Genomic DNA, 19,322 nt, shown 5'->3' with positions numbered 1-19,322 from the left:
GATGATATGATATCAGATATTTGTCTCTCGACCACTCCGTTCCATTTCATGTGTTTGAATGTTCTCCCAGTTATCCCTCAGGGAACGAATCGTGATAGCGTAAGTGGCAATTGCCGAAATCGCCCGCTCCCCTTCGACAATGTTGACTTCCATGAACTCGCAACGTTCCCCCCGCCGCTGGCGAAGCTGCTTGGTTCTCAACATTGTTCGAGGGATACGGGAGCACTCAAGATAACAATGGTTCACCCGATCGCTATAGAGTACCCAAGCGTTCGCGAGACACGGTCCTCAGTTTTTCGTTATCGAATGTGCAACGATAATCCGTTGTCACCAGGCAAACGCAATATGTTCTCTACAATAAGCTTTATCAGTGTACAGTAACCTTAGTGAGACCATGAACATGCGCATCTGGGTAGATAGTGGTGATACGAAGCTGTTCAGCAAAAACAGTTGAATCGATTTATTAACAATTTTTCAGGTTAAGTGTCACCAGTCACCACAATATCAACTTCTTTCCATAAAATTCTGAGGGTAGTAGTGGATGGTCACCGTCTTTCACTCCCGCATGGCGCTGCCAACATGTACCTGTGATCACAGAGTAACTATGACATGATACATACCAGCACCCGCGAATAACGCCTCAAATTGAATGATAAGGCCATGGTGGCCCGTGAAAAGCCTAGATTTGGAGGGTTGTGGTGTCGCACTGTCGCTTCCAGTAGGCTAAGTAGGTTGAGTAGCATGGAGATGCGCACGCAAAAGAATGCGTGTGAATTTAGAGACTGCAAGGTATGAAGTCAGTAATTTGATGGATGATTGGGTGGACGCGCAAGTTGAATTCATAGAAATTAGTGACTAGCGTGAATGAATAATAGGATGTGGTGGTTGAACGGGAGGCAATGGGAGTAGATTCAGGAGTGAGTGAAACCCACGTTTTATGCTATACCGAAATCGGAGGCTGGTCTCGAAACATGCTGCATATGTAACACTCATCATATACCTAGCTAGACCGCTCGAGCAATCGTTTGACGGCGCCGTTCCATAGTATATTTTGTACGGAGTTGTGCGGCTCTTTGTACAATGACTGCACGATACTGGAACCGAGAATCGAACTCGGGACCTACTGCGTGTGAGGCAGTCGTCATAACCAACTAGACCATTCCAGCAGGTTAGTGCACGACCAGACATTTGTTTCTCAACGATGCGGTTCCATTTTATGTGTTTGACACAGAATTATGTGACTTTGTGTATAACAATTGTAACATACTGGAACCGAGAATCGAACTCGGGACCTACTGCGTGTTAGGCAGTCGTCATAACCAACTAGACCATTCCAGCAAGATGATATGATATCAGATATTTGTCTCTCGACCACTCCGTTCCATTTCATGTGTTTGAATGTTCTCCCAGTTATCCCTCAGGGAACGAATCGTGATAGCGTAAGTGGCAATTGCCGAAATCGCCCGCTCCCCTTCGACAATGTTGACTTCCATGAACTCGCAACGTTCCCCCCGCCGCTGGCGAAGCTGCTTGGTTCTCAACATTGTTCGAGGGATACGGGAGCACTCAAGATAACAATGGTTCACCCGATCGCTATAGAGTACCCAAGCGTTCGCGAGACACGGTCCTCAGTTTTTCGTTATCGAATGTGCAACGATAATCCGTTGTCACCAGGCAAACGCAATATGTTCTCTACAATAAGCTTTATCAGTGTACAGTAACCTTAGTGAGACCATGAACATGCGCAGCACGATTAATATCGTCTATGTATGGATAAAAGGCGAGGTTACCTGTAATGTCGACAAGTCTGAGACTATCAGTAGACGTCAGCGCGTCAATTAAGGCGTCTGTTACGGTACTGTTCGTGGATGAGGCTGAGACCGTAATGATCATAGAGGATGCTGATTTTTCAGCATCATTACCTCGTATATCGGTGGCGGCAGTGGCTGCGTGTAGACTAGTTGAGTCTTTTACCTCATCGTCAACAGAATATATCTCGTTAAAGGCTATGTCAAGTGTATTCACACCACCAAGATATCTGTGAACCAGGTCATGGGCCATATGTGAGTACTCGCCACTTACGTAACGGCATCTATGATAGCGACCGTCCCTTGCACCCCAATACGTTGCCCTCGTAAGGACAACTCCGTAAGAACCGTATTGCAGTTTGTCAGGCATGATGCGACTATGATTGCATCCGAGGGGCACAATACAGCCCTTGAGAACTGCTGTTCATATCTACAAGAGTTTCATATCGAAGGAATTGCAGATGATATAATGACAGCTTAGCAAGCCTCATCTGCTTGGGAGGATTTCTGGCCAATGCAATCTCCTCAGTGAGATCCAGCAACGATCCTGGCTCATCAGCGTCACAGTGACCAAGATCTTTCATTATCTTGATATAGGTCATTGCGAGGCGTATTTATTAACCAGTACTGTACTCGTTGTATGGCATGATACTGAATATCCAAGGGTTGGGAACGGAACCAATCCCTGGCCAGGCCATAGTCAGAGACGATCATTCTCACTAATGCTAGGCCATACCTGTGAAAAGCATAATGAGAAGCGCTCATTATCACAAAGCATCCAAGACTGAGGGTATCCCCGATAGAGTGTACTAGCTTACTCATCCAATGATGGGTAGTCTGTATCAAGCTGTTTGATTCCAAGGCCACACCTCCAGGCAGATTGTTTCACTCTTGTAGAGCATCTATATGACAATTTGATTGGGAGTATGATAACACTTGATGCCTTTTTATTGCTCCACGATACACTGCGCCGATACTCAGGTCCAGAGTAGATCTACATTTGAGATAATCCAAGTCTAGAAGAACATGGCTCACTCGGACCTACAATGAGGACAATCAAACCGAAGCATATCAGAAGGCATGTTCTATTGAGTATACACTTCTCAACCTTCCATGAGTGGCGATGCTGTCCGATAATAATGCTATACCTCTGTTCGTGAAGTAGTTAGCCGATATATCCAAATACTGGAGACGTTCACCTATGGAGTCTACCACTGACTATTCCGACCATACAGAATACTACATGCCGCCAAGAGGTCTATGAGACTATTTATGCAGGCATCAGTGAGTTGATTTGAGGCAATGTCCACCTCAAGGAGCTGAGCGTTACGTTTCATGAGAGTTAATGCGAATATACCAGAGGCATCAAACATTACTCTCACCTGAAGTCAACATATAACATTGTACACTTGCTCGAGTTATAACGTGTAAAGGTGTACTTACACTGGGATCCTCAGACCTCCACGCAGTGGTGACGAATGGGCACCCTTCAAAACATGATATGTCATCCATATTGATGGCCTTAGCTTCCTCCTCCGGAAGCATCTGTAGGGGTATTCTAACTGGATCGGGTGAGAGTACTGTTTTGGTAGATGATAATATATCTATAATGCCAATGGTATTGAACTTTTTTAGAGTAGAGAGTTCGGGTGCGCCTGAAGTGTTGAGGAATAGCCGCTCATAAAGATATTGTTACCAGCATTAATGTTGTGTTTCACATTCTCCCATACAGCATTCGCCATGAGTTCCGCACCTGAGGACGGTTCCTGGCGAGTCTTTGGGGTGTATTCTTATCACCTGTAATACTTATCCCATTGTTTTCTGAGAAACGTATTTGAGCTAATGTTGTGTTACGTTCCAAGAAGTCTGCTATCTGACCTATTTGGGTTTCATTCAATCGTCCAACATTCCTATAATCAATATGAGGATTCGATCTCAATGCTCTAACGAATGGAGGAACCTACCACAACAGCCTAACTGGATGCATAGAGAGCTGAGTTTATAACATTAGGATTGATGCTCAAAGTGCACACCTCTGCTACTGTCTCTCCTAGACTCGTCCCCTCTGTATCCTGTAGATATCGCAAACTCAGAAGATTCGCTACCTGAACCGGGATGAGAGGAGGGACCTATCATGGATTGACTGTAACCGACAAGATTAACAGCTGTGATGGTAGCTCCTCCCCAGAGTATCAAAGGCAAGGGGGATCCATAGTCATCATCCGCTGTCTGTAATGATGTTGTCTTCGTGGAACCTAGGGGGAAACAATGACGAGTTAGAAGGTTAAAGGAACCACACTGCCCATCCACATACTTGATCTGAATCGTATCATAACTATCACCTGCGACACGAACATCAATGGCGTAGCAGAGAGACAGAATACGATGGACCTAATTGGTCGATGGTCAAGATTGAGACAGGGTGTGGTGCCATTCGGATACCTCATTCTCTCATAATCCGCAAAGTAGCTATGCTGAATTATTGAGAAAGGCCAACGCATAAAGATGATGATGTCGGATACCAAACAGAAGGGTAGTCCAACTATCTAAGCAGTGAAATGATCATCTAGGATAGTCCGGTCGAGATACAGTTTTGACAAGTATGTTAGACAATGAATGGTCTATCGTCCTACTAGATGGATTAATGCCGCAACATCAACTAGAACAGCTGGATCGAGTATTTGATGAGTATCGTTACTCGATGGTGGTGCAGGGAACTGTCGTGTTACAAGGATACCACTCAAGAAGGACAGACACTACAGAATAGCATGAACAAGAAGGATGATAAATGAGTGTGACTCACGGGTATCAACGCTGAGTGCGATACTCTGCCTATGAACAGCGGTTTGAGGTACCTTTAAGGTGCAACCTCCATTGCTGATACTACCCATGGAGAGGACTAGCTCATCACTTGCCTGCTACTTTGATACCAGACGTAGATGTATGTAGATATCCATACTAATAACACTACTACTAGATGGGCGGTCGGACCAAACTCGACCAACCCTGGATACGTGCCACACAGACTCATACTTTCATTATCACTCTAAAACGTGAAGCATGATTTTGCATTACGTGTAGACTGAGCCTTCACAGTATTAAGAATTCTTACTTGTACCGGGCAGTAGATGAAAAGGATGTCAATTGGGATCTGTAGGAGAAGAGGGACTCTATATAACATGAATATACCCCAAGGTGACCTCGAGATACGGATCCAATACTGAGATAGGAGTTATGCAAAGACATGGTTGCATATGATCACATGCCATGCTGCAGATAGTATTGATGTCTTTATCCTCAGAACCCTGTCTATTTTCTCGGCTAATTTATAAGATTCGGGAAGCTCAGATAGTCTGAATCTAGTCTGAGAAAAGACAGCATTATAATGTGGAGGTTACTAAGTAATGACTGAAGTCACCTTGGATGCAAGGAAGCGGGTAGCCTGTGCGTAGTTCCCGAGGGCTCGTATGCTCTTCCGTAGATCTACCAGTTGAACCCGTCGAGCACCTCTGCCATCCTGATGAGATGTTACCGCTATTTCGTCAGAGTCTGGAGTAGAGACAGCATAAGAGCCGGTGAGAGCCGATGGGAGCCAACTCACCCAAAGACGCTGCACTAACACGCCGCTGACCAGCTGGTAGAGGAGCTTCCTCCTCCTCTTCTTCGTAGCCATCGTCTTCAGTGAAGCTATGAGTTGAACAACAATCCTCGTCCCTGATATACATAATCATGACGTGTGTCTTGGTTCAACTCAATGCTGTAGAGCTGGACCCTACTCTATTCCCGAATGGTCATCTCTTTCCTGTCCGCTCCCATCAAGACCAAGAACTTCACCCATCATCTCGTCCTCGCTCTTTCCATCGCTATCTATAATAATAAAACTCTGTGATATAAGCCGCTTTACTCAACGGCTCCAGTCATCAGCTGCCAGGTCCTACTCAAGCGAATGCTAGTTCTAAGTGGCACTGCCCAACTCTTCCGCCTTCGTCTATCTCCACGTAGACTCCCTGCTTCAGTCTCGCTGGGGAGCAGAATGCTCTGGCCTATGCTTGCTCGTCTAACATAAACTAGCTCATTGACTTCCTCTAAAAGCTCTTATGATTTATAAGTTATCGAGTAACCTACCTTTCACGGAGCCTTTCGATAACGGCCAAATGCTCCTTGCCTCCCTCACCGATCGTCTGAGCCCTAGGTCTTTCATTCTGCATCCTGCTAGGAACTCCTCTACAACATACAATGATCTCATCGTTAACACCTCTGAGCATCTATCAACAACTGCGGATTCGGGACTGCATCTACGCCACCGTTGCTCGTATCAGAAATGACCAGCGTAGGGTCAGCAACATCTGCAGAGCCGGGAGTAGTGCCGCTGGTGGCATCTTCTTCTCTATCATTTGGAGGTATCATCAGGGAATCGATAGTCGCGAGACTACAGGGAATATATATCGCCCACTACAAACTCAACTAGCCACACATAAAAGGGATGCTTACAATCACTCACCCAACATGGAGGGGCATCAGTACTACTATCTTTTATTCACGTCCATAACATGTTGCAGTCAGAGGGGCAAAAAATAAGCGGCCGAATGGCATGATACTCTGTTTATTGCGGCGACAATGATGATGATCATAATAATGATAAGAGGAACATCATTATCATCAACTACTACACTGTGGATGTCGCATTGGATTGAGCAGCATCAGCAGAACCAGTGGCAGAGGAATGTCCGTATAAGGACGCAACGAGAGGTGACTATCAAAATGAGAATAGAGCCGAGATGAGGAGAGAGGAAGAGAGGACACAAGCACCGATTCCAAGAACAACGACCGACTCAAGCCGATTCTTGAGTTATCAACAGCTTCGTATATCAGTTCATCCCGCCATCTGCTTATAGCTCTGGTGGACCATTGATCCTCATAGAGTTGACGAATTGGAACGATTTCTCAACAAGTTCAGGGTTCCCCAGATACCTCTCTAACTCGGCCCGTTGTGCTCCAAGGAATGCCCGGAGCCTGACATGAATGCTTGATTGGAGTGAGAACAAGTAGTATACCTTAACGGACGATATCTTGTATGTGCAGACCCGACTCTAGGATGGCTAGATCCATCACGGGATGAGATAACTCGTAGTTCTTTTTGTTGCTGTTGACTAGTCTTGGGATGATCCACTGGTATTGGAGCGCTGTCATGCATACAAAAGCCAGGTGGAACACCATTAGCTCGGCATTCGGCACACATACCACTCGAAACACCATCCTCGATTGACCGATCCTCCTGAGCACGAGGTTTTGATCGAAGTCAAAGATAGTGTGAGCAGAGGTCTCACAGTGGTAAGGAGACGAGATGTTGCCGCCGCCCCCGCCATTTGCTGCTGTTGCTGTTGCTGTCTGGGGGATTGCAGCAGTGGACCGGACGGCTCAGGATCTAACATGGATGCGAATCATGGAATACAATAGTCTAAGCATATCCAAATACCCTACTCTCCAAGGGAGAAGCTAATTGTGGTCTCTGCATGGATAAAACTGATTGATCCACACTGATGTTGTCAGACCTCATGGGAGGCCTCCGACTTGTCCTGCCAGGTGGTGAGAGCCTATTACATATAGCATTAATGTAAGGATAGATTAAATAGATGACGCGCATGATGAGTGCACTTCGGTAAGAGAGCCCTACACTGCATAGTCATTGATGATATTCATATTCTCGACGCGAATCGATGTACGAGGTGGAAATGCTGACGGAGGGGGGACTGGGGGAGGTGGGAGATGTGGGGGTATTGCTCGATCCATAGATGGTACGATGGTGCTACCCCAAGGCTAAGTGAGAGACCCCAGTTAAACCTCGAGAGTTATTATGATTATCCACATACCTGCAGAGCAGCGCCAACAAAGTCACCAGGCATTGCCGTAGCCATTATAATAATATGGATGAAGACAATACAACGAGGAGGATGCGGATGAAGAACCACACCCTTCTTATATCCAGCCCGGTCGGGTACATTTCTCAAGTATTAAATAACCCAACTCGCTGAGACTCTCAATTAGCGGAAACCCACAGCAACGGCGTGACACCTCGAGGGACAGTTCTCGTAATGAACAACAGCATCTTCATAACGATGCTCGAGACCATAGCTTATTGGCCACAGCCTACAGCACCAGGACGTTTAGTTAGGATCTCAACTCCATCGGTAGTGATGTTGACCATGTGCTCACACTGTGCCGCCCTACCGTTATCAACGGTTACGTAACTGTATACGTATACATGCCGTGCAAGCATCTATCACTAACTAGCTTACGTCCATCCATCATTCCATTGTCTACTCCATCCCACTCCTTCGCAAAGGACAGGCTCTATAGTAAACACCTGCCCAGGTTGCATGATCTCATCCATATCACCTAACATGACACTTAACACATCACCAGCTCACAGGGTCCCAGCCCACATTATAACCGTACCATGCTCTGGTGTATGCAGTATGTTAGGTAGTAAGTGCATCTCAGTGCCGATGAAGTGGCCACAAAACTGAGGGTTCACAGTAAAACCTTCTTCACGGGCCACCTGGACAACCTAAGATGACTGTGAATGCAAACATCATTCATTAGACTGATGAACCACAGATGCCGTTACCGCCTTTGCTATAGCGTTGAAGGGCTGACCAGGCTTACAAGCCTTAATAGCTGCTTCTAAAGCTCGGTGGCTTGCATTAACCTTAAATCAAATATTATCATTACTAGCCGCGACACACGCTTATTACAAGTTTCCTTCCCTGAGTATCCACCTCACCACCAACAATAGCCATATCTGATGTATCACCATACACTCCATCTAGATAACAGGTAACATCCATGTTCACTATATCCCCTGCTTGTAGGGGTCGGGTATCAGGTATACCATGGACCTAAGATAGGTACACAAGGAATTAGAAGGGGGTTCATAGGGCGAGAACAGAGATGATAGTGGCTATGATGACGTAGATGCCATTACCACGCATTCATTCACAGACATACACACTGCTCTGGGGAAACCCATGTAGTTGATACCAGATGGATAAGCTCCTTCGGAAACGAGGAAACTGAACAGTACCAGATCAAGACGATATAGGAGATTGCTTGCCATCATCGCGTGTATAGAGGAGCCCTACTCACTCAATGACCAGGTCATCTATCTCAGTTGTCGTAGTTCCTGGGTTTGCAGCATTCAAAGCAACATCTAAAGCTTTACCAGCTAATAGAGCAGCTCGGCGAATGCGGTCTATAACCTCGGGAGTTTTTATCTCAAACCGAGGCCACGTATAGCTCTCCGAAGGTGGCATGGCAGGAGGGACTGTTCCATCAGCCCGTATACCTACCACAACAAGTCAACATCACGAGAGCATAGAACTCGTTTTACCATGTCTTGGTCTTATAATATGAGGAGGTATTTCCTTTACAGGTAGTACATGGTATTTACCTTCTACTAAAGTTCGCTGGTACGGTCGGTGTAGGACACCACGAGAAGCAGCAGCACTTCTACCAGCTGCTGTTACTGCTGCTGCCGTACCTTCTATGCAGTTGAAACTTGCTAGCGACAGAGATAACATACACAGTAAAAACTATGATACAATTGCTGGTGGTAAGAACTAAACTAGAAGGTTAGCAGAACTGCAGGGCAAAAACACAGGCCACCTATCACACCACCAGGGCACCACTCATTATCACGACCGATAAAAAGTGAGGCGAAGTCACGGAGCATGGTAGAGGCGCCGTTGTCTGGGAGCGAAAAAAATTCATATTGAGCTGGACTAGCGGCGGTTCGCAGGGTTTGGTGAATTGGTGTGGCGGTTAATATGTCGTGCTGACAGTCAGAAGGTCGCAGGATCTATCCCTGGAGAGCGCAGTTTCTCGGTCTATTTGCGAACTATCGTTGTGGTTGATATCTCGTGCTGACAGTCGGAAGGTCCAAAAATTGATGCCGAAACTCCCTGTTTCGGCCTCGTAAGCCAAGGGTGAGCTGAATCCGGCCAGCCTAACGCTTTTTACGTAGCAGCTTATCTTAAGTGTTATAAGATGCAGCTCCTCGGCCTCCTTCTTTGAGGATCATACGTGAGATCCTCAAAGTCCTTTAAGGAATTTGTTAGATTACCATTCGCTCTCTAGAACAACGCTCCTCTGCCTCCTAGGTAACAGTGAAGTGCTCTTTTGGGGCAAGTTATAGGGCCATTGTAGGACACTCCATAAGGTGACCTCCAATGGTGGCCATTTGCTCGGCGACATCGGTATGTCGCCGAGTAGGTGTCACGGACATTAGATCTTCTGCATAGAGATTGGGACGATGAATTGCTCGAGATGCTGGTCGAGCTACCACAATCTATGGCATAACCATATGGTCATGTGTCGCCAAGGCCACTCTTGGTCCTTCGCAACTCTAGGGTGGGAGCCTTTTCCATTGGGTACCGATATTTGTTGCGACATTTGTAGCTACAACTAGTGCTTTTACATGTTATAGCCCATACGGGTAGGTCAGCCTCGGAGAGACTTTGGAGAATGATGACAGCGGATAAGTCGGGTTCGTGCTATGACATTGAGGGATTCTAAAGAGAAGAAGGGTAATGGCTGGTGTGTGAAGGATGATGATGATATAGTACAGAGTAATGATGGGCACGGTTCGAAACGAGTGGTAGATCAGCCTGGACTTGGACCCGATGAGTTGGTATGGTTATCGTATCCATGTTTGTGATGCTGATTTGGTTTCCTCCCATCGGTGGTTATCGTTGCGGTTATGAGAGATGCTTGAGTGTAACTGTTGGTAACGGATATATGATATTGCATGGAGTTTTTGAGGAGTTTTCTCAGCTTGTCAGTTTTCTCCTTCTCCCCCACTCTCATGTTTAAACGAGTCCTCGGTATCGATAAAATAAGCCGCGCCCAGTTCAACGAGGATAGTGATGCATCGGATAGTGACAGTGATGGGGATGAGCTCACGGATAAGCAGAGACGGAGGCTACAGGTAGTCTCTTCGGAGTGAGGGTCGATGTATTCACCTTGTATATGTCAGCGCGCTATGATGCCCCTATCAGCTATTGTCGAGGGTGATACATCCTGCAGCAGCTCTTCTGATGAGGAAGAAGAGGAGTTGGACCAAGAGGATGAGATAGGTATTGGAATATGGGCATTAGGGGTGTATTGCGGCGAGGCTCCTTGATCTCTACTGTATACCTTATGATCTTCTATAGGTGATGATGATGAGGAGGAAGAGAACGAGGAGAAGTCTGCACCTAAGACTAATACCTACGCTGAACAATTCTGCTGTCAACTGTGCCCTGAGAAACTCCTGCTCAGCCAGGGTGATCTCGAAAAGCATAAAGCCAGCAAGGCCCACTTGAAGCGTCTACACCGACAACAACAACAGGGGGATGAGTGCGACGCCAAAGGAGCAGGTATGTCTATTACAATACGTATCTTTTCTACTCACACTATCATCCTCTGGTTTGATTTAGGGCAAGATGAGCAGGCTGACGAGGCTGCTCCCTCCGATGACGTCGTCACCGCTGCGGCTTATAAGGCATTAACAGATGAGGGAGCGCCCTCCTCAGATGGTGGGCATATCTCTACAACATCTAGGTTACTAGATTACTCTATATTCCAGCAGTTACGACCAGCAGTCGTAAAATGAAACGTAGACTGAAGATGAAGGAGAGACGAGCTGCCAATAAGAAGCGTGCCCTCAATGAGGATGAGATAGCCGCCAAGAAGGCTAAATTCCAAGCTAAGAAGGATCGGCGGCGTCAACACAAGGAGGATAAGACTGATGTTGCCCAGTAGTGACTGGTACTTCAACTTGGTATACGTCTCTACAGCTGCTATCGTTAGTCCCTACCTTCCAACGTTGTTTCTATTGTAGTAACTAGTGTTGCAGTTAACTCCACGAGAGGCATAAGCACTTGAGCACTGTCACGTAGTAGCCTTCGCGCTCTCTTTTCACTTCAAGTCGAACTTCTTTTGTCATTGCTCTATGAATGAGTTGTAATGCCTCCGGAACGGGAAGCGATCCCCATTCCGACGTCGACCATTATCATCATCACTACCCTATATCAACTCACCATATAGCAGCCTTGCAACATTTACACTCCCAACAGGAGGAATTGATCAGGAGTTTGACCTACCTAGGCACTACAGGAAGAGGAGAGGGTACTATGGAGAGGGGATACCGGTCATACTCTGTCTATAATGATGATGGTATTGATGCACTAGAAGGGAGAGCCGGGGAATTGGATGATATCCTGTTGGGTGTAGGGTATAGTTGGTTGACAATGCTCCACCAAGGCAGGGGGGAGTCTCTGGTACATACCGATCATTGCACTGCATCTACTCACAGGGCCTGCAGCAAGCATGGGGACTACAGTGTAGGATACACGCATAATGGGAGGGATGAGGTGTATGAGGGAACCACTGATGAGGGTGGACATCGCCCTTCGACGCCCTCAATACACGTTCCCAACTCTAGTATACCTTCTGATGAATCTGAGGTTGTGAGATCCGTCCAGGAGAGTACCCTGAGCAGCGCAACCCAAGTGGCCAATAATGATCCAGTTATCATTCATCAAATGCATCCGAGTCGAAGGTCGGCATCATCATCGAGTAGTAGCTCTTTAGAAGACCTCGACCTAATAGATCCAGCGTCTGTGGTTATCGAAGATGTACCCAGGCCGAACGAGTGCTACCATCGAGCAGGAATCGGAGGGGCTACTGAATCTCCGAATGTAAGCGTCGATTCATGGGGAGTCGAGAGTAAAGGGGATGAATCCGCCGATCACATACTCGCAGCTCGAAGGGCACCGTCTGTGGGAAACCGACGAGATGAGCTGAGACGGTTCAATGCGAGGTTGAGGAATGAGGTCTCGCAGCTGATGGCAGATGATAGTCGCAACCATCCGCTACACAGTAGTGATAATTCAACAGTAGAAGGGTGTGAGGCGAGTACTCCTATTCGTCAGTTCAGGATGGATATGATGAAGATGAAGGGACTCGTGTATGACATCACCTCATCACTTGATAAGGCTACTGTACCTATCAAGCACATGTTCTCTCACGAGTAATAGACTCTTTTTTCAATGTTCACCAATGAGTTAGACTTTCTATCATGTAAAGATGTGTGTTTATGCTCGTAGAGTTCCATAATGTCAACATCAACGATGAATGTACTACCAAGCCCACTCACACCAGAGGATAGTGATGGTGCCCACCCAACAGGGCCTGATCGGAGTACAGTGATGGAGCCGGCCGGAGAGCCGTCAGCGAACACCGATCCCAACACCTCAGATGGTTGGGTAGATAGAAGGGTTAGGACGAGCTGGCAGGTCTTCCGTGTATCAGCCAAGCAAAGTGTGGCATTCAGTACACTCACTACGTCACTATACTTCATGGTTAACCGTTCCCGGAGGAAAGGTAGGAATATACACATGTCCTGTTGCCACCAACATCCTCATGAGCATCGCGACGCCCCTCCGATTAAGACGACTTGAGCCCCTTCTCCTCAGTTCCCACGAAGTACCTCATCAGACCAACACGTAAATTATTTGGCTTGAGTCTCCTTTTATCATTCTCCTATCTCTACTACACGTACCAACTGGAAGCCACCCACAACGCCTTGGTCAATAAACTCCATCATACGTGGTCAGGCAAATATGAGAAGGGTGAACTAGAGGAATATGCGGCGAAGGTGCAGGCAACAGGAATGCAGGTGAGGGGGAAATACCACTAGTCCAACAAGGTATGATTTCAGCGAACTGGACAGTCCGTTGTTCCATCAGCGGCTACATCACAGTCGTATACAGCTGGAGAAGGCTAGGTCTCATTATTGGACCTCAGGGTGACCCATGATAGTGCTCTGTGCTCGATAGTTTCTGATATATCGTATTGGTGTCCGAGTGGTAAATACGAGGAGCTGAGCGTATACCTTAAGTTCTTAGGCCAACCGCCGATAGTAACAGTATCATCGTTCTCAGTGATACGTTATCATGTTCAATTGATGTTCGCTCCATCGAGAGGCTCATACATCCCTCCGGTATGATTAAGTGGATTTTTAATGAACTCACCCATGAATCAACACAGAACATCAATCCCAAAAGAATCGCTGACAATAATTACCCGATAGCAATTGTGTTCATCATCATCATTATCAGGAACGACATTGCTGGCATGATAGCGTCACTGCTCAATGCGATATGATACGTGTGCGGATCTTCACATACAATCCGCTATTCATCCCTAATTGACCGTCCCTATTGGTAACTCAATCTCCCAACAATTAAAAATGGTACTAACTTGATACTATTGATCATCCCAAAGAAAGACGATCAGTGCTAGTCATATTGGCATATAAGACTCGATGATATTATTCAGCCTTTCTCTTCTTGGCTGGCGGGTCTTCCGCATCGTCAGGCTGCCGTTCAGGAGCCTCGGTTTCCTGTTTCTTGGCAGCCTTCTTGAAGAATCTACCTAGCCCATTGTCGAATTGTTTCTTTTTCCATGCTGATAGCGGAAGTAGACAATCCGAAACATCATTCCGTATGTTGTTGGCCAGTGTTGGGACCTCGTATGCTGTAACACTCTGCTTGGCTGTTTCACGAGCGACCTCTGCTATCTTGCGCAGTAATGCAGTGTCTGATGCCCTCGATCGATCTAGGTAACACAAACAGTACTGATAGAGTACTAGCAGGGAGCCCGTGTGTGATCGTTACCTATCCATTCCGCTGCACACTCGGGAGTTAATAGGACCGGCATCCTGTCATGAATTTTAGTGACGGGACCAGCCGACTCCATCGTCATAATGGTGAAACTGTGTGGATCATCTTCCACCACAGGAGGTGCATACAGACTAACAAACAGCTGTTCATGATGCTCATCAGTAATTAAGAGAGGTTACCAGGCCATGAGCAAAGGTTCACGTATAGTTCCCGCACTTTCCCAGAACTGCTGCTCAACTGGCCAGGCGTCGTCCTCAATTGGAAGATCTGCTCCGAGGAATAAGGCAACTAGGGAAGTACATTCAACGAACACATCTCACCCATTGTATCTTCGCTTGGCAAAGGTTTCTCAGCAACATCGTTATTGAATCGTATGAAGTATGGTGTTTTGCTTCCATCCTTCTTAGTATACCACTCGAAGAACCCATCAACGATGAGTACACAACGTTCGCGGTGTATCAAATGAGGAGAGTAACTGCGTGCAATGTTTAGGAAGTGTGGTTATTTCTATCTGAACTACATTCGAGAAGTCGCAACCGTCTCAATTCTCGCATTGATGGTGGACAGATGTTGGGTGCCTTGCCCCTGTAGACCCCAACTCATATATTCCAAACACCGCTCTCCAGACGAGTTTCCGTCGGATGCCTCTCCCGAACTGCGAGTGTATCTGGTGTAAATGTGATAACCAGAGAACTAACACGTAAAGCCACTGTCGAGCCTAGGACACCCACAGACTTACATGCAGGGTAGACGGCTCATCGGCCCGACATTATATCTGGGTCTTGGGGCTACTCCACTTGGCGAGTGCCGAACCATCCTTCTGGCCCTTCCAATGCGTTGAATCCTTTGGGGTGGAAGGGTACAAGCTACGCGTCCACACATTGGGAAAAGAGGGCCTATGGAAATCCACAACCATAACATGCACCAAATATTCTTGAGAAGCCTCACTCTTCCTCTCTTTACCTAGACTCCAACAGCTCCGACTAGCAACACCACACGAAGTGATAGAAGCTGACAATGCTCAGCTAGGATAGATTTAGAGTAATATCTTCTTGGCAACCCACTGAGGCACTCAATACGCAAATCTTATCAATAGATGTGCTCTACTTGTGATGGGACACACGACCAATAGTTCATTCTGGCCCCTTTTCCCAGAACCCCTTTCCTAGGCTAGGTAGAGCTGGTATTCCGCTTGAAGTAGAACACTTATCCTCCACTCCTGGGCTCTATCGTCGATCCGTGCTATTTTCTGTCGCTTGAGGATTTCGCCAGAGTGGCTCCGAAGTGGGTCCAGAAGCTGGATACGGAGCAAGTGGAACATACGCCGCAACAACACCCGCTCTCGCGATGTAGCGTCGTTTTCTTCCCACGAAAAATGCCCCAACTAGAAATCGAACCAGAGACCCATTTAGAGTAGAGTTTAGTGCGCGCTTTCACATCTTGAGAAACCGAAGGACCATGGTGAGACATGAAACATTCGCCCACCAATGACGTTGTCTCTACAGCGATAATAATTCCAGACTTCCCAATCAATAGATGTGGAGTACCCGAGCTGAGCCGGCCCTCCGTCACGAAGGCCTGGTTCATATCCTCTAAGCATCGTGTTCCTTTGCTGGTTGACCATTTTTCATCATCCCACTAATCATCCCTTGAACCACTGATAGAACACGGAAGATTTCCAGTGCAAGCCACGGGCATAAACATTATCACTTGGCACAACTAGTATTAGTAGTACGCGACTTCAACTGTCGTATGCAATGAGCAATGGTAGAAATAAAACCCTACGTGGGACAGTATTATAATATTCATGACATGCGACTAGCACTTGATGCTTTTGTTGAACGGGTGTTGACAACTGTACTCACGAAGCTGCTGTATTTAGTCCTCGATAAAGCCACACTGCCTAGCAAAGGTAGCTGCATGACTGCATAAGGCGGTCACAATCTTCACGTCATTGTCGGTGAATCTGAGAGGATTGGCGCTACATGAGCCAGTTGGCATATACTCCAATCACGCCTCCCATAGATACTACCCTTTGTATTTCATCTTCTGAAAGTCATGTGTAACGGTTTGCGTCCGTTGTATTTTGTTTGGGTCCGGTTTGCGTGTAGTTGAGGCTGATGACTGACTCGCTGGAGTGGGTGGTAGACCGCCAGATGGCCCCGACTCGCTGGACACGTAACTGTGAAAGATCCGGCTACTCCGATTCAGCGCCGAGCAGCCTCTCGATCCTCACACTATCTCCGGTGCATTCCGCTTTGAAGCATTCAATTGCCTAGATGGAACTGCGTGATGATGATGCTTTCGATATTTATTCACACATTCAACTACACCAATCGCGGTACCTAAGACCATGCTCACTTGCCGGTCCATCTACTCTTAATTACTACCAGTCTTTGGATCAACTACAGGGCATATTAAAACCGAGTGTGTCCGGACACCTCTGTATCGGTCCATATTATTAGGATCCACTCGCAGCCCTGTCTTGTTCAACATCGGCGACTCAACATCGTCAATACGTAATACTTCACCAGTTCGTAGAACGTGCTCTATGATAAAGCTTAGACTATGTTACATGCTCCCTCTCACCTAATAGAGGCCTCTGCTTGGGAGAAAAGCGACAGTCTTGATTTATCAACTTGATCAACTTGGGCATGACTCTATCGAATTGTTCAAAACTAATTCTGTCACCTTTAACCTCACACGAAGCGAGTATCTATATCCTCTTCATACAAATAACCCGTTACCAAATATCGTCGGAGATTACCTCTGCCACTTGATTATCGCTCCTGGCATCCAGCGCCTGTCCCACTGCCGACTTATATCCCATCTTGGTTACCACGGCAGCCAAATCGTTGGTACTGATGTACCCATCCTTATCTTGTTCCATAGTTCGCCATGCTCGCATACGTGATTCCAATTTCTCCTCGGAATCGCTGATAGAGTTGGACTCAGAAGGCATACCAGCCATCCACAGATCATAATCGCTCGTATCTACAGTCAACGTCGCCGTGAAGATCGAGCGAACATCGGATGAATAGCTCATCTCACTTGGATCGCTCACCGGGCCCGCCGTATCGTCCACCTTGAGATACAGTGCGCATCTGAACATCTATGGTGGGACGAGTTTTCTACTTCTATCGTGAATAGATATACCTTTGACAATTGAGGAGCTCATGCCCCTCTTCCATCAAGGTAACAAAAAGGGGACGACATTGCTGTAGGGCCTTCAACCTTTCCGCTTTCTTGAGATCCATAAAAAGCTAACACGGATATGCACTTCCCCCCTAGACGAGCGATAGCCTCACACTCACCAATTGTGTCATTCCCAGGCTGCATCCAATCATAACACCAGCAACAGCCGAAAACGTTCTCAAGAACTTGAGTCTCGCTGCATATGGACTTCCTGTTTGTAAATGCGCTGCTGTTATGCGTTTCCCTACAGAATGATGCGTACCACAACTGAGTCAACCTTTGAAACTATAGTACCTATCTCGCCCTGCTGAAGTCTGGGGAATAGTCTGCAGACAAGATTATCAACAGTGCTGCCGAAGCAGACTCCACTTGCGTCACTGAAGAGCTGACCAACTGCAGCAGCCGTTAGTGTTGACAGTCCGAACCTCACGCCTAGGAACAAAGGAGCGATGCCGACAGTGTGGACGATGCCACTGCTACCGAAGGACATGTCGATAAGCTCCCCTGCCTGAATCATGATCGTATTATCCATGAACCCAAAGCCAATCATCGGTATAGCGCTCGAAAGCGCAAATAGGAGGTAGTCCTTCGATTGCAACGGCTGCAGGACTCCATTATCGTTCACCGCACAGTTCACACTGTGAGTTCGGTATTCGGCCTCGCCTGCTTCTCCTCCCTGTGTTGTGGAATTAGTCGAGGAAAAACGGGCGCCGCCCCCCAGCAAGGTAACACACCAAGGCCTCCCGAATCTTAATCCCGCGATATGTCGTGAGAAACCTGCCGCTCTGCGACGCAGAAGCATCCAATCATGAAACTGAGAAAGCCTTGAGCTGATAAAGTTCTAAAGATCTGCGATCTCCCGTTTTCTTTGTCACAAACCTGAGTTTCCGTCCGTGGCACAACGGAAGGTACAGGAATCCTGTAACAGAGTCGTGACCTATGTTAAATATCACAAATTCGAGCCGAACCTTGGACAAGCACTAATGAGCCACCAACACCATCCATTAGAGCATATACATTCATCATCCTCCTGCCCCTACATCGGCGCACATCCTTGTCCACGGCCCTAAGAACTCTTACATACACTTGCATGAAGAAATAGTGACATCGGTGAGATTTGGTGACAGTCGGTGCTTACTCCAGACAATATACTGAAATCCCATGACCCAGAGGAATGGGAGAGGGTGGACGAGGTGGTCACTGCTGAGGTGCAAGCAGCTTGCTGCAGTTGATCACCTTGTCCACTAGGAGGAGGAGGTTCGCCTGGGTGGTGCCCTCCAGTGCCTGGAGTCCAGTCGACACCTCGCTTGGGCGACCTCCGCATCCTACCTCCGGGTCAAGGGGGGGGAAGAAAGCACGACCTGATGATCCCCCACAGGATTTATATCTAGCACACTTTGACAGTGGTTGTATTGATCCCCATGGAGATGGCATCCGCCTTCGCTGAGGGGAGACAGTTAAATACAATCATTATCCCATCCGCTTGTTTAGCCTCTGAAGAGGTTGGCATCGACAAAAGCTCCAAGGATCGGAAGACCCCAGTACAAGCCGGAGCAGCACCTCTCAATAGGTCACTGCCATGCACTATATGTGG

The 19,322-nt window shown here is 47.1% G+C and overlaps 7 protein-coding genes and 2 non-coding genes across 9 annotated transcripts; 1 reads left to right on the top strand and 8 right to left on the bottom strand.

Annotated features, from left to right (window-relative positions):
- Window positions 1–1,092: 1,092 nt before the first annotated feature.
- Window positions 1,093–1,166, bottom strand: Pmar_PMAR005883. The gene has a single exon. It is a non-coding gene; the product is annotated as a tRNA-Val (tRNA).
- A 98-nt stretch (window positions 1,167–1,264) lies between these two features.
- Pmar_PMAR005882 lies at window positions 1,265–1,338 on the bottom strand. Its single transcript has one exon. It is a non-coding gene; the product is annotated as a tRNA-Val (tRNA).
- Window positions 1,339–2,802: 1,464 nt separating this feature from the next.
- Window positions 2,803–3,353, bottom strand: Pmar_PMAR005881 (hypothetical protein; the record flags this gene model as incomplete). The annotated part of the gene is made up of 3 exons (XM_002778705.1): window positions 2,803–2,849; window positions 3,052–3,190; window positions 3,252–3,353. 3 exons carry the CDS (start codon window positions 3,351–3,353, stop codon window positions 2,803–2,805), a joined length of 288 nt encoding a protein of 95 aa, XP_002778751.1.
- A 1,562-nt stretch (window positions 3,354–4,915) lies between these two features.
- Pmar_PMAR005880 (hypothetical protein) lies at window positions 4,916–6,215 on the bottom strand (the record flags this gene model as incomplete). Its single annotated transcript, XM_002778704.1, has 7 exons — window positions 4,916–5,172; window positions 5,227–5,357; window positions 5,410–5,522; window positions 5,585–5,675; window positions 5,747–5,865; window positions 5,934–6,017; window positions 6,064–6,215. 7 exons carry the CDS (start codon window positions 6,213–6,215, stop codon window positions 5,041–5,043), a joined length of 822 nt encoding a protein of 273 aa, XP_002778750.1. The 3' UTR covers window positions 4,916–5,040.
- A 68-nt stretch (window positions 6,216–6,283) lies between these two features.
- Pmar_PMAR005879 (hypothetical protein) lies at window positions 6,284–7,723 on the bottom strand (the record flags this gene model as incomplete). The annotated part of the gene is made up of 6 exons (XM_002778703.1): window positions 6,284–6,821; window positions 6,863–7,083; window positions 7,136–7,233; window positions 7,290–7,402; window positions 7,483–7,625; window positions 7,679–7,723. 6 exons carry the CDS (start codon window positions 7,721–7,723, stop codon window positions 6,698–6,700), a joined length of 744 nt encoding a protein of 247 aa, XP_002778749.1. The 3' UTR covers window positions 6,284–6,697.
- A 218-nt stretch (window positions 7,724–7,941) lies between these two features.
- Pmar_PMAR005878 (conserved hypothetical protein) lies at window positions 7,942–9,297 on the bottom strand (the record flags this gene model as incomplete). Its single annotated transcript, XM_002778702.1, has 8 exons — window positions 9,199–9,297; window positions 8,955–9,153; window positions 8,794–8,881; window positions 8,564–8,707; window positions 8,437–8,517; window positions 8,265–8,376; window positions 8,105–8,204; window positions 7,942–8,056 (listed from the first exon to the last, which is right to left on the bottom strand). Exons 2-8 carry the CDS (start codon window positions 9,119–9,121, stop codon window positions 7,942–7,944), a joined length of 807 nt encoding a protein of 268 aa, XP_002778748.1. The 5' UTR covers window positions 9,122–9,153; window positions 9,199–9,297.
- A 1,356-nt stretch (window positions 9,298–10,653) lies between these two features.
- Pmar_PMAR005877 (FK506-binding protein, putative) lies at window positions 10,654–11,686 on the top strand. Its single transcript, XM_002778701.1, has 5 exons — window positions 10,654–10,794; window positions 10,843–10,942; window positions 11,021–11,224; window positions 11,285–11,383; window positions 11,437–11,686. Exons 1-5 carry the CDS (start codon window positions 10,672–10,674, stop codon window positions 11,607–11,609), a joined length of 699 nt encoding a protein of 232 aa, XP_002778747.1. The 5' UTR covers window positions 10,654–10,671; the 3' UTR covers window positions 11,610–11,686.
- A 2,495-nt stretch (window positions 11,687–14,181) lies between these two features.
- On the bottom strand, window positions 14,182–16,157 carry Pmar_PMAR005876 (conserved hypothetical protein; the record flags this gene model as incomplete). Its single annotated transcript, XM_002778700.1, has 8 exons — window positions 14,182–14,468; window positions 14,528–14,664; window positions 14,713–14,821; window positions 14,854–15,008; window positions 15,054–15,200; window positions 15,273–15,429; window positions 15,971–16,032; window positions 16,081–16,157. The coding sequence occupies 8 exons, from the start codon at window positions 16,155–16,157 to the stop codon at window positions 14,182–14,184; spliced, it is 1,131 nt and encodes a 376-aa protein (XP_002778746.1).
- Window positions 16,158–16,411: 254 nt separating this feature from the next.
- Pmar_PMAR005875 (gaf domain protein, putative) lies at window positions 16,412–18,245 on the bottom strand (the record flags this gene model as incomplete). The annotated part of the gene is made up of 11 exons (XM_002778699.1): window positions 16,412–16,499; window positions 16,566–16,715; window positions 16,770–16,878; window positions 16,924–17,082; window positions 17,123–17,231; window positions 17,301–17,527; window positions 17,585–17,637; window positions 17,690–17,796; window positions 17,848–17,972; window positions 18,023–18,160; window positions 18,209–18,245. The coding sequence occupies 11 exons, from the start codon at window positions 18,243–18,245 to the stop codon at window positions 16,412–16,414; spliced, it is 1,302 nt and encodes a 433-aa protein (XP_002778745.1).
- Between the last annotated feature and the right edge of the window lie 1,077 nt (window positions 18,246–19,322).

Source organism: Perkinsus marinus (genome assembly GCF_000006405.1).
Source record: "Perkinsus marinus ATCC 50983 genomic scaffold scf_1104296948436, whole genome shotgun sequence".
Lineage (NCBI taxonomy): Eukaryota > Perkinsozoa > Perkinsida > Perkinsidae > Perkinsus > Perkinsus marinus.
Note: the sequence above shows the minus strand (reverse complement) of the source record. Positions and strands in the feature narration are given on the sequence as shown.

Bases quoted from the DNA above. Each gene is read 5' to 3' on its own strand.
- Pmar_PMAR005877 (XM_002778701.1), top strand. From the start codon at position 10,672: ATGTTTAAACGAGTCCTCGGTATCGATAAAATAAGCCGCGCCCAGTTC. The intron at 10,795-10,842 runs GTAGTCTCTTCG...TGTATATGTCAG, and splicing joins AGCAGAGACGGAGGCTACAG to CGCGCTATGATGCCCCTATC. The intron at 11,384-11,436 runs GTGGGCATATCT...ATATTCCAGCAG, and splicing joins GGGAGCGCCCTCCTCAGATG to TTACGACCAGCAGTCGTAAA.